General features: G+C 42.7%; 1 protein-coding gene across 1 annotated transcript in view; it reads right to left on the minus strand.

Annotated features, from left to right (window-relative positions):
* Positions 1-11,428: 11,428 nt before the first annotated feature.
* reck (reversion-inducing-cysteine-rich protein with kazal motifs) overlaps positions 11,429-14,220 on the minus strand; it is a 65,098-nt gene continuing 62,306 nt past the window's right edge. Inside the window, exon 21 of the mRNA XM_030129999.1 lies at positions 11,429-11,790. Within this exon, the coding sequence (XP_029985859.1) occupies positions 11,566-11,790 (225 nt within the window). The 3' untranslated portion in view covers positions 11,429-11,565. The remainder of the gene's footprint in view (positions 11,791-14,220) is intronic.

Raw genomic sequence — 14,220 nt, forward strand, 5'->3', positions numbered from 1 at the left:
GGGTGAATTAGAAGTGTTATTAATTGAAATAAAAAAATTTGACCAAAATCTCATTTTTTGGAGCACATATTATAGTCTTATATCCGACCACTGGGGGCGCTGATGACCCCCCCTCAAAATATACTTAAAACACACTTAAATACCTCAGAGATGACTTGTTGATGTCTTGGGGATTATTTAGATCTGTTTTTAAGTGAAATAAAAATTTTGACCAAAATTTCATTTTTTGGAGAACATACTATAGTCTTATTTTCAACAACTGAGGGGCGCTGATAACCCCCCCTCAAAATGTACTTAAGACACAGTTAAATACCGCAGACATGACTTGTTGATGCCTTGGGGATTATTTAGAACTGTGTTTAGGTGAAATTAAAATATTGGCCAAAATAAAATTTTTTGGAGCACAAACTATAGTCTTATTTTTGACCATGGGGGGGCGCTGATTACCCCCTGACATGTTGCCTAAAACACACTTAATTAAATTAGAAATGACTCAATGATGTCTTGGGGATGATTTAGAACTGTTTTCAAGTGAAATAAAAATTTTGACCAAAATATTTTTTTTTTGGGAGCACATACTATACTCTTATTTTTGACCACTGGGGGGTGCTGATGACCCCCCCTCAAAATGTACTTAAAACACACTTAAATACCTAAGAGATGACTTGTTGATGTCTTGGGGATTATTTAGAACTGTTTTCAAGTGAAATAAAAATTTTGACCAAAATTTCATTTTTTGGAGCATATACTACAGTCTTATTTTTGACCACCGGGAGGGTGCTGATGACCCCCTAAAATGTTGCCTAAAACACACTTAAATACATTAGAAATGACTCACTGATGTTTTGGGGGTGAATTAGAAGTGTTTTTCAGTGAAACAAAAATTTTGATAAAAATTTCATGTTTTGGAGGACATACTATAGTCTTATCTTCGACCACTGGGGGGCGCTGATGACCACCCCCTCAAAATGTACTTAAAACACACTTAAATACCTCAGACATGACTTGTTGATGTCTTGGGGATTATTTAGATCTGTTTTTAAGTGAAATAAAAATTTTGACCAAAATTTCATGTTTTGGAGGACATACTATAGTCTTATCTTCGACCACTGGGGGCGCTGATGACCCCTCCTTCAAAATGTACTTAAAACACACTTAAATACCTCAGAGATGATTTGTTGATTTCTTGGGGATTATTTAGATCTGTTTTTAAGTGAAATAAAAATTTTGACCAAAATTTCATTTTTTGGAGCACATAGTACAGTCTTTTTTTTGGCCACCGGGAGGGTGCTGATGACCCCCTCAAAATGTTGCTTAAAACACACTTAAATACATTAGAAATGACTCACTGATGTCTTGGGGATTATTTAGAACTGTTTTTCAGTGAAACAAAAATTTTGATCAAAATTTCATTTTTTGGAGGACATACTATAGTCTTTTCTTCGACCACTGGGGGCGCTGATGACCACCCCCCTTCAAAATATACTTAAAACACACTTAAATACCTCAGAGATGACTTGTTGATGTCTTGGGGATTATTTAGAACTGTTTTTAAGTGAAATAAAAGTTTTCACCAAAATTTAATTCTTTAGAGCAAAAACTACAGTCTTTTTTCGACCACTGGGGGGCGTTGATGACCACCCCCTCAAAATGTACTTAAAACACAGTTAAATATCTCAGACATGACTTGATGATGTCTTGGAGATGATATAGCACATTTTAAAGTGAAATAAAAATTTTGACCAAAATTTCATGTTTTGGAGCACATACTACAGTCTTATTTTCAACCACCGGGTGGACGCTGATGACCCCTTGAAAAATGTACTTAAAACACACTTAAATACCTCAGAAATGACTTGCTAATGTCTTTGGGATTATTTAGAACTGTTTTTAAGTGAAATAAAAATTTTGACCAAATTTTTATTTTTTGGAGCACATACTACAGTCTTATTTTTGACCACCGGGGGCGTGTTGATGACCCCCTAAATTGATGCTTTAAACACACTTAAATAAATTAGAAATGACTCATTGATGTCTTGGGGATGATTTAGAACTGTTTTTAAGTGAAATTAAAAATTTGACCAAAATTTCCTTTTTTGGAGCACCTACTTTAGTCTTATGATTGACCACTGGGAGGGCGCTAATGACTCCCTTCAAAAAAATTTTTCAAAACATACTTAAATACCTAAGAAATTACTTTTTTATGCTTTGGGGATGATTTAGAACTCTTTAAAGTCAAATAAAAATTTTAACCAAAATTTTATATTTTAGATCAAATACTACAGTCATATTTTTGACCACCTGGGGGATGCTGATGACCCCCCTCAGAAGTGACTTAACACACACTTAAATACCTCAGAAATGACTTGTTGATGTGTTGGGGATGATATAGAACATTTTTAAAATGAAATAAAAAATTTAACCAAAATTTCACTTTTTGGAGCACATATTATAGTCTTATGTTTGACCACCGGGGGGGGCGCTGATGACCCCCCTCAGAAGTGACTTAACACACACTTAAATACCTCAGAAATGACTTGTTGGTGTCTTGGGGATGATATAGAACATTTTTAAAGTGAAATAAAAAATTTGACCAAAATCTCCTTTTTTGGAGCACATACTATAGTCTTATGTTTGACCACTGGAAGGGCGCTGATGGCCCACCTCAAAAATTTCTTAAAACACACTGAAATACCTAAGAAATGAGTTGTTTATGTTTTGGGGATGATTTAGAACTCTTTTAAATTGAAATAAATATTTTAACCAAAATTTTAGTTTTTGGAGCAAATACTACAGTCTTATTTTTGACCACCTGGAGGATGCTGATGACCCCCCCAGAAGTTACTTAAAACACACTGAAATATTTCAGAAATGACTTGTTGATTTCTTGGGGATTATTTAGATCTTTTTTTAGGTGAAATAAAAATTTTGATTAAAATTTCAATTTTGGCAGCACATACATCTTATGTTCGACCACTGGGGGGGGGGGGGGGGGGGGGTTTATGACCCCTTGAGAAAGTGACTTAAAACACACTTAAATACCTCAGAGATGACTTGTTCATTTCTTGGGGATTATTTAGAACTGTTTAAAAGGGAAATAAAAATCTGACCAAAATTTCATTTTTTGATCTGTTTTTAAGTGAAATAAAAATTTTGACCAAAATTTCATTTTTTTAAGGACATACTATAGTCTTATTTTCGACCACTGGGGGCGCTGATGACCCTCCCCCCCTCAAAATGTACTTAAAACACACTTAAATACCTCAGAGATGACTTGTTGATGTCTTGGGAATTATTTAGAACTGTTTTTAGGTGAAATAAAAAATTTGACCAAAATGTCCTTTTTTGGAGCACATACTATAGTCTTATCTTCGACCACTGGGGGCGCTGATGACCACCCCCCTTCAAAATATACTTAAAACACACTTAAATACCTCAGAGTACTTGTTGATGTCTTGGGGATTATTTAGAACTGTTTTAAAGTGAAATAAAGTTTTCACCAAAATTTAAGTTTTTGGAGCACATACTACAGTCTTTTTTTTGACCACTGGGAGGGTGCTGATGACCCCCTAAAATGTTGCCTAAAACACACTTAATTAAATTAGAAATGACTTACTGATGTCTTGGGGGTGAATTAGAAGTGTTTTTAATTGAAATTAAAAATTTGACCAAAAGTTCATGTTTTGGAGCACATATTATAGTCTTATCTTCGACCACTGGGGGCGCTGATGACTCCCCCCCTCATAATGTACTTAAAACACACTTAAATACCTGAGAGATGACTTGTTGATTTCTTGGGGATTATTTAGAACTGTGTTTAGGTGAAATTAAAACATTGACCAAAATTTAATTTTTTGGAGCACAAACTATAGTCTTATTTTTGACCATGGGGGAGGACTGATGACCCCCTAACATGTTGCTTAAAACACACTTAAATACATTAGTAATGACTCACTGATGTCTTGGGGGTGAATTAGAACTGTTTTTCAGTGAAACAAAATTTTGATCAAAATTTCATGTTTTAAAGGACATACTATAGTCTCATCTTCGACCACTGGGGGGCGCTGATGACTCCTCCTTCAAAATGTACTTAAAAGACACTTAAATAGCTCAGAGATGACTTGTTGATGTCTTCAGGATTATTTAGAACTGTTTTTAAGTGAAATAAAAGTTTTCACCAAAATTACATTTTTTGGAGCACATACTATAGACTTATCTTCGACCACTGGGGGCGCTGATGACTCCTCCTTCAAAATGTACTTAAAAGACACTTAAATACCTCAGAGATGACTTGTTGATGTCTTCGGGATTATTTAGAACTGTTTTTTAGTGAAATAAAAGTTTTCACCAAAATTACATTTTTTGGAGCACATACTATAGTCTTATCTTCGACCACTGGGGGCGCTGATGACGCCCCCCCCCCATAATGTTCTTCAAACACACTTAAATATCTCAGAGATGACTTGTTGATGTCTTGGGGATTATTTAGATCTGTTTTTAAGTGAAATAAAAATTTTGACCAAAATTTATTTTTTTGGAGCACATACAGTCTTATTTTTGACCATGGGGGAGCACTGATGACCCCCTAACATGTTGCTTAAAACACGCTTAATTGAATTAGAAATGACTCACTGATGTCTTGGGGATTATTTAGAACTGTTTTTCAGTGAAACAAAAATTTTGATCAAAATTTCATTTTTTGGAGCACATACTATAGTCTTATCTTCGACCACTGGGGGCGCTGATGACCACCCCCCTTCAAAATATACTTAAAACACACTTAAGTACCTCAGAGATGACTTGTTGATGTCTTTGGGATTATTTAGAACTGTTTTTAAGTGAAATAAAAATTTTGACCAAATTTTTATTTTTTGGAGCACATACTACAGTCTTATTTTTGACCACCGGGGGCGTTTTGATGACCCCCTAAATTGATGCTTTAAGCACACTTAAATAAATTAGAAATGACATATTGATGTCTTGGGGATGATTTAGAACTGTTTTTAAGTGATATTAAAAATTTGACCAAAATTTCCTTTTTTGGAGCACCTACTTTAGTCTTATGATTGACCACTGGGAGGGCGCTGATGACCCCCTTCAAAATTTTTTCAAAACATACTTAAATACCTAAGAAATTACTTGTTTATGCTTCCGGGATGATTTAGAACTCTTTAAAGTCAAATAAAAATTTTAACCAAAATTTTATATTTTAGATCAAATACTACAGTCATATTTTTGACCACCTGGGGGATGCTGATGACCCCCCTCAGAAGTGACTTAACACACACTTAAATACCTCAGAAATGACTTGTTGATGTGTTGGGGGTGATACAGAACATTTTTAAAGTGAAATAAAAATTTTAACCAAAATTTCACTTTTTGGAGCACATATTATAGTCTTATGTTTGACCACTGGGGGGTGCTGATGACCCCCCTCAGAAGTGACTTAACACACACTTAAATACCTCAGAAATGACTTGTTGATGTCTTGGGGATGATATAGAACATTTTTAAAGTGAAATAAAAAATTTGACCTAAATCTCCTTTTTTGGAGCACATACTATAGTCTTATGTTTGACCACTGGAAGGGCGCTGATGGCCCACCTCAAAAATTTCTTAAAACACACTTATATACCTAAGAAATTAGTTGTTTATGTTTTGGTGATGATTTATAACTCTTTTAAAGTGAAATAAATATTTTAACCAAAATTTTATTTTTTGGAGCAAATACTACAGTCTTATTTTTGACCACCTGGAGGATGCTGATGACCCCCCTCAGAAGTTACTTAAAACACACTGAAATATTTCAGAAATGACTTGTTGATGTCTTGGGGATTATTTAGATCTGTTTTTAGGTGAAATAAAAATTTTGATTAAAATTTCAATTTTGGCAGCACATACTCCAAAGGGGGGGCGGGGGGGGCGCTGATTAACCCCCTCAAAAGTGACTTGAACGACATTTAAGTACCTCAGAAATTACGTGTTGATGTCTTGGAGATGATTTCAAACTGTTTTTAAGTCAAAAAAAATTTTGACCAAAATTTAATCTTTTGGAGCACATACTATATAGTCTTATGTGTGACCGCCGGGGGGGTACTGATGACTCCCCTTCAAAAGTAACTTAAAACACAGTTCAATACATTAGGAATGACTTGTTCATGTCTTGGGGAGTATTTAGAACTGTTTTTAAGTGAAATAAAAATTTTGGGGCACTAATGACCAACTTAAAACTTGTTAAAGTTTAAATACCTCAGAAATCATCTATCAATGCCTATGGAACTATTTACAGGTGTTTTTTAAAAAAAATTAAAATTATGATCAGAATTTCAGTTTTTGGACCACACACTATAGCCTTATGTGCGACCACTGGGGGGCGCTGATGACCCCACCCCCCCTCATCAAAAAAGGGTTGAAAAAGGTTTAAATACCTCAGAAATCCTTCACTGATGCCTTTGGAACCCTTTAACCCAAACCCTCCAGTGGAATGGAAGTGGAAGTTATCATTTGCACCAGAACATTGTGGTCTTAACTGGGTCTTAATGGGGCCCAGGTTTTCTTCCAGTTCTTGGTCTAAACTGGGTCTTAATGGGACCAGGTTTTCCTCCAGTTCTTCTCAGGTTGTTTTGAATTAAACCTAGAACATGTGTTAGTCTGAATAAATGTGTTCACTGGTTTATTGAACCTCCTCAGGTCACAGATGAGCTTCACCTTCAAACAACTAATGGAACGGTTTTACCGCTTCCATCATGTGCAGGCGTTACCATGGGAACAGCCAATCTACTGCACGTCTGTCATTTTAATCTGTCAAAATAAAGACGCAGAAATAAGGATCCACCATGATGGACCTAACCCTAACCCTACCCATGTCCAACTCCACCCACTGTGGGTGGGGCTGATGGGAACCACAGATCTGGGCATAAATTCACGTGATCAAACGGCGTTCAATAACAAGTGAAAGGTGGAAAATATGTGTGTATAATCTGACAAATGCAGAACTGACATGAAATAAGAAATAGGAATTCAAGCACAGAACTGAGATTTAGGCCCAATCCCAATTCACCCCTACCCCTTTCCCCTCCCTTTACCCCTCCCCTTCCCTCCTTACCCCTACCCCTTGGCCCTCCCCCCTTACCCCTCCCCCTTGGCCCTACCCCTTATCCCTCCCCTTCCCTCCTTACCCCTCCACCTTGGCCCTACCCCTTACCCCTACCCCTCTGACTTATTGAGAATCGGAACACCCCTACCCCTTCATATGAACAAACAAAATGGAGGGGGAGGGGTAAGGGGGAGGGGCCAAGGGGTGAAATGGGATTGGGCCTTCTGCTAAAACAGGCCAAACACAAGTTATTTTTCCTGAACAGACGAAGCCATCAGGTACCTGTCCTCTTGATTCTAGCTATAATGCTAATGCTAGCAAATGCTAATCCAACTGTGTATTCAACACACACATACATACACACACAGTCAGTGTCAGTCATGTGACTTCACATATTCAATCAAAGGAATCAGAAACAGAAAACTCACATGACAGGGGTTTGACTTCAGCTGAGTTTGAACAGAAACAACAAATGAACAAAATCTGTTGACTTCAAAGGACGCAAACACAAGATCCAAATACTAATACAAAGAACAATAATAATAACGATAATAATAACGATAATAATAATAATAAAAATAATAATAATAATAATGATAATAATAATGATGACGATGATGGTGACGGTTCCCTGCTACAGAGCTGCCAAAGCACAATAATACTGTTACAGACTGGACACAATAATACTGTAATGGCAGATAGACCAACACACAAACAAACTCACACTGGGGTACATTCCAAGAAAAACACCAAAAAACACAGTAAAAACAGGTCAGAATAAAAACAGGTCCTAATCGTCTTGCATAAAAGAATAACATGGATTTGAAAACATGGCACAAAGGTGATCATTGTCTTGGTTCATAATCAGATACATATCAAATATAGAAACATTTGTCAACAAATATAAAGTGATTGCATTTGCATTAATACTTCATTTTTTTCATTAATACTTCATTTTTTTCATTAATACTTTATGTAAGTCTGTGCATACGGTCCTCTACCCAAAAGCATTGTGGGTAGTGACTGTGTGATTGTCCTTTTGTGATAACATGGCTTCTGATTGGTCCGTGCAGACAGGAAGTGTCCCTTTGACGCTCTGTTGGAGCTACTGGCCTCAGATGAAGGGACGGGATTGTCTTCTGTTGTCTCATGGACAAATGTCAATGTGGCGATGTCCTCTAAGGGGACATCCTCCCTAAGGGGCTGGTGGGAACATCCTCTCTAAGGGGCTGATGGGGATGTCCACCCTAAAGAGCTGATGGGGACATCTTTTCTAAGGGGCTGATGGGGATGTCCTTTCTAAGGGGCTGTCCTTTCTAACAGGCTGATGGGGACATCCTCTCTAAGGGACTGATGGGGACATCCTCTCTATTCTAAAGGGTGTGTTTAGAGGCCTCCTTCGTTGTCATGACAACGGCAGTCACATGTTCTTTGGCTCTTGTGGACACTGGACTGTTGTGGACAGGAACCCTAACCCTAACCCTTGGACTGTTTGGGGACAGTCCCACATCAAATTGGTCCAGTTAACCATCTGTCCTTATCGCCTTTTCATTCCAGGGTTTCTTTATAAACCTCGGGGCTTATGTGGGACACCCAAACCTGCTGTTCCTTCACATGAGGCTGGATCCAGACCTGGGTCAGTCCCCGTGGGTGTCCATGTTAAAGTGTCCAACTTTAAAGGGGACATAAACCTGGTTCAGCCCAGTGTGGACAACAACAGTCTCCTTTAAAACTGGATTAAAGCTTTAGATCCAGAAGTGGACAGACTCAAGTCCACCTGGACCACATCAGAACTCTGTCCACTGTAGGACCCACAGTCATCATAGTCCTGGGTGGACCATGTCCCCATGTCCACTACCATGTCCCTGGGTGAACCATGTCCCCATGTCCCCTACCATGTCCCTGGGTGGACCATGTCCCCTCCCATGACACCGTAGCTGTCGTACATTGGACCTGGACTCAGAATTTGCCGAACACTAAGGTTTCTTCTGTTTTCCATTTGAAAACCACATCAAAAAAAGTGTCAGAGGAAAGTTTGGAGGAAAAGCCCTAACCCATGAGTTAACCCCAACCTAACCCATCCATCCATTCTCTTCCTCTTATCTGGGGCCGGGTCGCGGGGGTAACAGTCTAAGCGGGGATGCCCAGACTTCCCTCTCAGACTCCTCCTCCAGCTCTTCCGGGGGGACCCTGAGGCGTTCCCAGTCCACTGACATAGTCTCCCCAATGTGCCCCAGGTCTTCCCCAAGGTCTCCTCCCAGTGGGACATGCCCAGAACACCTCCCCAGGGAGGAGTCCAGGAGGATCTGAACCAGATGTCTGATCCACCTCAGCTGGTTCCTCTGGATGTGGAGGAGCAGTGGTTCTACTCTGAGCTCCTCCCCCTATCCCTAAGGATGGACCCACACACCCTACAGAGGAAACTCATTTAGACCACTGGTATCCTGGATCTGGTCCTTTGGGTCCTGGATCTGGTCCTTTGGGTCCTGACCCACAGCTCATGACCACAGGTGAGGGTCTGAACGTAGACTGAGGGTAAATCCAGAGCTTCTCCTTTGGGCTCAGCTCCTTCTGAACCACAACAGACCCATACAAGCACTGCAGACACTGCACCCACCCACCTGTCAATCTGAACCTCCACCCATCCACCTGTCAATCTGAACCTCCACCCACCCACCTGTCAGTCTGAACCTCCATCCTTCCCTCACTGTGAACCAGACCCACATACTGGAACTCCTCCACTTGGGGCAAAGACTCTCTACCGACCCAGAGAGGGCAGACCACCTTTATCTGGTCCAGAACCATGGCCTCGGATTTGGAGGTGCTGATCCTCATCCCACTCCAAACTGCCCCAGGTCACGCTGAAGGTCCAGGTCTGATGAGGCCAACAGGACAACGTCATCTGCAAAAAGCTGAGATGAAATCCTGCGGTCCTCAAACCGGACCCCCTCCGGCCCCTGGCTGCGCCTAGAAATTCTGTCCAAAAAAATTATGAACAGAACCGGTGCCAAAGGGCAGCCCTGCCGGAGTCCCACATGCACCTGGAAGAGGTCTGACTTACTGCCAGCAATGAGAACCAGGCTCCTGCTTCGGTCATACAAGGACCGGACTGCCCTTAGCAAAGGGCCCCGGACCCCATACTCCTGAAGCACCCCCCACAGGATACCATGAGGGACACAGTCAAACGCCTTCTCCAAATCCACAAAACACATGCAGACCAGTGGGGCGAACTCCCATGAACCCTGGAGCACCCGATGGAGAGTATAGAGCTGGTCCAGTGTTCCGCAACCGGGACGAGACCTGTATTGTTCCTCCTGGATGCGAGGTTCCTCCACTCCAGTACCTGGAATAGACTTTCCCCGGAAGGCTGAGGAGTGGGATCCCCCTGTGGTTGGAGCACATTCTCCGGTCCCCCTTCTAAAAAAGGGGGACCACCACCCCAGTCTGCCAATCCAGAGGTACTGTCCCCGACTGCCACACGATGTTGCAGAGACGTGTCAACCAAGACAGTCCCTGCACATCCAGAGACTTAAGGTACTCAGGGCGAACCTCATCCACCCCCAGTGCTCTGCCACCGAGGAGCTGTCCAACCACCTTGGTGACTTCAGCTTGGGTGACGGACCAGTCCACTTCTGAGACCTCAGCCTCTGCTTCCTCCATGGAAGACGTGACAGTGGGATTGAGGAGATCCTCCAAGTATTCCTTACACTGTCCAACCACATCCCCAGTCGAGGTTAGCTCCACCCACTTCCACTGGAAACAGTGTTGGTGGTGCACTGCTTTCCCCTCCTGAGGCGCCGGACGGTTTGACAGAATTTGATCGAGGCCGACCGAGAGTCCTCCTCCATGGCCTCCCCAAATTCCACCCAGACCCCAGTTTTTGCCTCCACAACTGCTCGGGCTACCCTAACTCATCAGTTAACCCCTACCCTAACCCATCAGGATCAACCCTAACCCTGGACTGGACTAAAGCCTAACCCTAACCCAGCTCAGATGGTTCTAAGGTGATTGGACTGAAGGCCTTTGGCTCAGTCTGATGTGAGCTGGTTCTGTTCATGAGCAAGGCACTAAAACTGCTGAGGTTGGAGGTTTAACTCTGGGTCCAGATGCACTTCACATGTGTATACAGTATGTATAATATCAAACCCACCCACTCAATAAACCCGCCCACTCATTAATGTAAATGCTTTTCCTTCCTCTGATTGGTTCAAATGCAGGTGAGTCCGTGTGAAAGGCACGACCACAGTGTCTGAATACTGGACTCTGGGACACCCCCCCCCCCCGGGACAATGGATCCCACGAGTATACTGGACCCCCCCCCCCCCCCCCAGGACACTGGACCTCCCAGGACACTGGACCCCTCAGGACACTGCACCCCCCCGCCCCAGGACACTGGACCCCCCCAGGAGGAGGATGGGGGCTGCTTTGGAATACTTCATAAAGAGAGCTGGGGGGGGCGTAATAAGAACTTACTGGAGGCAGAGGGCGGGGGCTGCAGCAGTGAAGAGGCCCAGGAGGAGGCTCAGGGTGGGGGGGGGCACAGCTGAGGGCGCAGCACCCCCCGACGACTGGATGGAGGAGATGTGGATCTGAGAGGTGAGGAAGGCAGAGAGGGGGACGTGGGACACCAGGGTGGGGGAGGAGTGGTTTATGAGGGAGGAGATCTTCTCCGCCTCTTTACTGCACGCCTCCATCTGAAATACACAGTAATAGAGTATAAGTACTAGAGTACAAACACTGCATGCCTTCATCTGAAATGCACATAAACAGAATATAGGTAAAAGAGTACAAATACTGCATGCATCCATCTGAAATACGCACACAAGTATAAGTACAAGAGTACAAATACTGCATGCATCCATCTGAAATACAAACATGAGTATAAGTACAAGAGTACAAATACTGCATGCCTCCATCTGAAATACACAGTAATAGAGTATAAGTAATAGAGTACAAATACTGCACGCCTTCATCTGAAATACACATAAACAGAGTATAAGTAAAAGAGTACAAATACTGCACACCTCCATCTGAAATACACAGTAATAGAGTATAAGTACTAGAGTACAAACACTGCATGCCTTCATCTGAAATGCACATAAACAGAGTATAAGTACAAGAGTACAAATACTGCATGCATCCATCTGAAATACAAACACGAGTATAAGTACAAGAGTATAAATACTACATGCCTCCATCTGAAATACACAGTAATAGAGTATAAGTAATAGAGTACAAATACTGCACGCCTTCATCTGAAATACACATAAACAGAGTATAAGTAAAAGAGTACAAATACTGCACGCCTCCATCTGAAATACACAGTAACAGAGTATAAGTACTAGAGTACAAATACTACATGCATCCATCTGAAATACATCAACAAGAGTATTAGTACTAGAGTGCAAATACTGCACGCCTCCATCTGAAATACACAGTAATAGAGTATAAGTACTAGAGTACAAATACTACATGCATCCATCTGAAATACATCAACAAGAGTATTAGTACTAGAGTGCAAATACTGCAAGCCTTCATCTGAAATACACAGTATTACAGTATAAGTACAAGACTACAAATACTGCACGTCTCCATCTGAAATACACAGTAATAGAGTATAAGTAATAGAGTACAAATACTGCATGCATCCATCTGAAATACACACACAAGAGTGTAAGTACAAGAGATTTAGAAAACCCAGGATGAGATGCTGTAGATCCAGAGTGCAGTGGACTCTAACCCTAACCCATGGCAGGGCTGTCCTCCTCCTTGCGCCTGTGCCTGCACCTGTGCCTGGCTGCAGACCATTTCAGGACTAGATGACTCAAACCTTTTTCTGGAGGTGTGAGGCACCTGTTGATGTTTAGGCTTTGGGTGGCTGAAGGAGCCAAGGATTTCACTGGGGTGGTCAGGTGGGCATCCTCCTTCGTAGGTGTTTCATTGATGAGGCCCACAACACCTCCAGAGGACTCAACAGCGACATCTGGCGTCCCAGGTGTGCCCCCCTCCACCTCAGCCCCTTTCGCCTCCTGTTTCCCTAACACCAGCAGCAGGTGTTGTCTCTCCTCCTGATCCACTGCCACTGGCTGGCCCTCTCTGCAGCTCCAGACAGAGCTTGGATGGCTTGGCGATGGGCTTGGCCTCTGGTTCCCATGGCTTTGAGGAGCCGTGGAGTTGACTGACCTACAAATCCTCTGCAGCCAACTTGTACAGGGCAAACTGTGGCTTTCCAGCCCCATTGTTTAGCTTCAGCTGCTAGCTCAGCATACCTACTCCTCTTGCGCTCATAGGCCCCGCCCACAGCATCCTCCCAGAGCACTGTGAGCTCTATGATGTAGACGGTTTGTAGTGAAAGGGACCAGAGAACAAGGTCAGATCTGAGGTTGGTGGCGGCGATCTCTATTGGAAAACAGAGCCTCTGCTCAAGGTCGGCTTGGAGTTTCCAGTCTGGTGCTGCACCCAACTGGCCAGCCTCTAAAGTTGGTGTGTGGGCCTTAGTTGGTTTCTCCCATTCGTGGACAAAATGCCCCGAAGAAGAATGGGAGGACGCTGGAGGGAGGGCATTGACAAACCTCCGTCTACTCTCCAGCGTAGCTGCCAGACACTTCAACACCTGCTTGTGGTGCCAAGTGTATTGGCCTTGTGTCAGGCTCGTCTTGCAGCCAACCAAGATGTGCTTCAGGTTAGCTGGAGATGGGCAGAGGGGGCATGTAGGGTCTAAGATTCTGAGGAGATGGACAGAGGGGGCATGTAGGGTCTAAGATTCTGAGGAGATGGTAGGACATCATAGGTGGCACGTATAATGAAGTGTGATGGAAATGCTTCCATGTCCCATAGCTCCTTCCAAGAGATCTTACGCTTCTCAACCTCTTCCAAATGCATCCACTGTCCTAACCCTAACACTAACCCTAGCCCTAACCCTAATCCTAACATTAACCCTTGTGACACAGCCTTTGCGCACCCTTCAGCCTGCTCTTGCTGACGCACCTCCTCGACCACAAGGCCCCGTCACTGGACTGGAGTTGCCTTGTTCCAGGGTGGATTGCTCTCCCTGAGGCCAACTCCTCCTCTCCCTTTTTGCACAGGCCGACTACCTCCCGGTGCTTGAGGGAAAAACAGGTTTG

This window comes from Sphaeramia orbicularis, unplaced genomic scaffold (genome assembly GCF_902148855.1).
Source record: "Sphaeramia orbicularis unplaced genomic scaffold, fSphaOr1.1, whole genome shotgun sequence".
NCBI classification, from domain to species: domain Eukaryota; kingdom Metazoa; phylum Chordata; class Actinopteri; order Kurtiformes; family Apogonidae; genus Sphaeramia; species Sphaeramia orbicularis.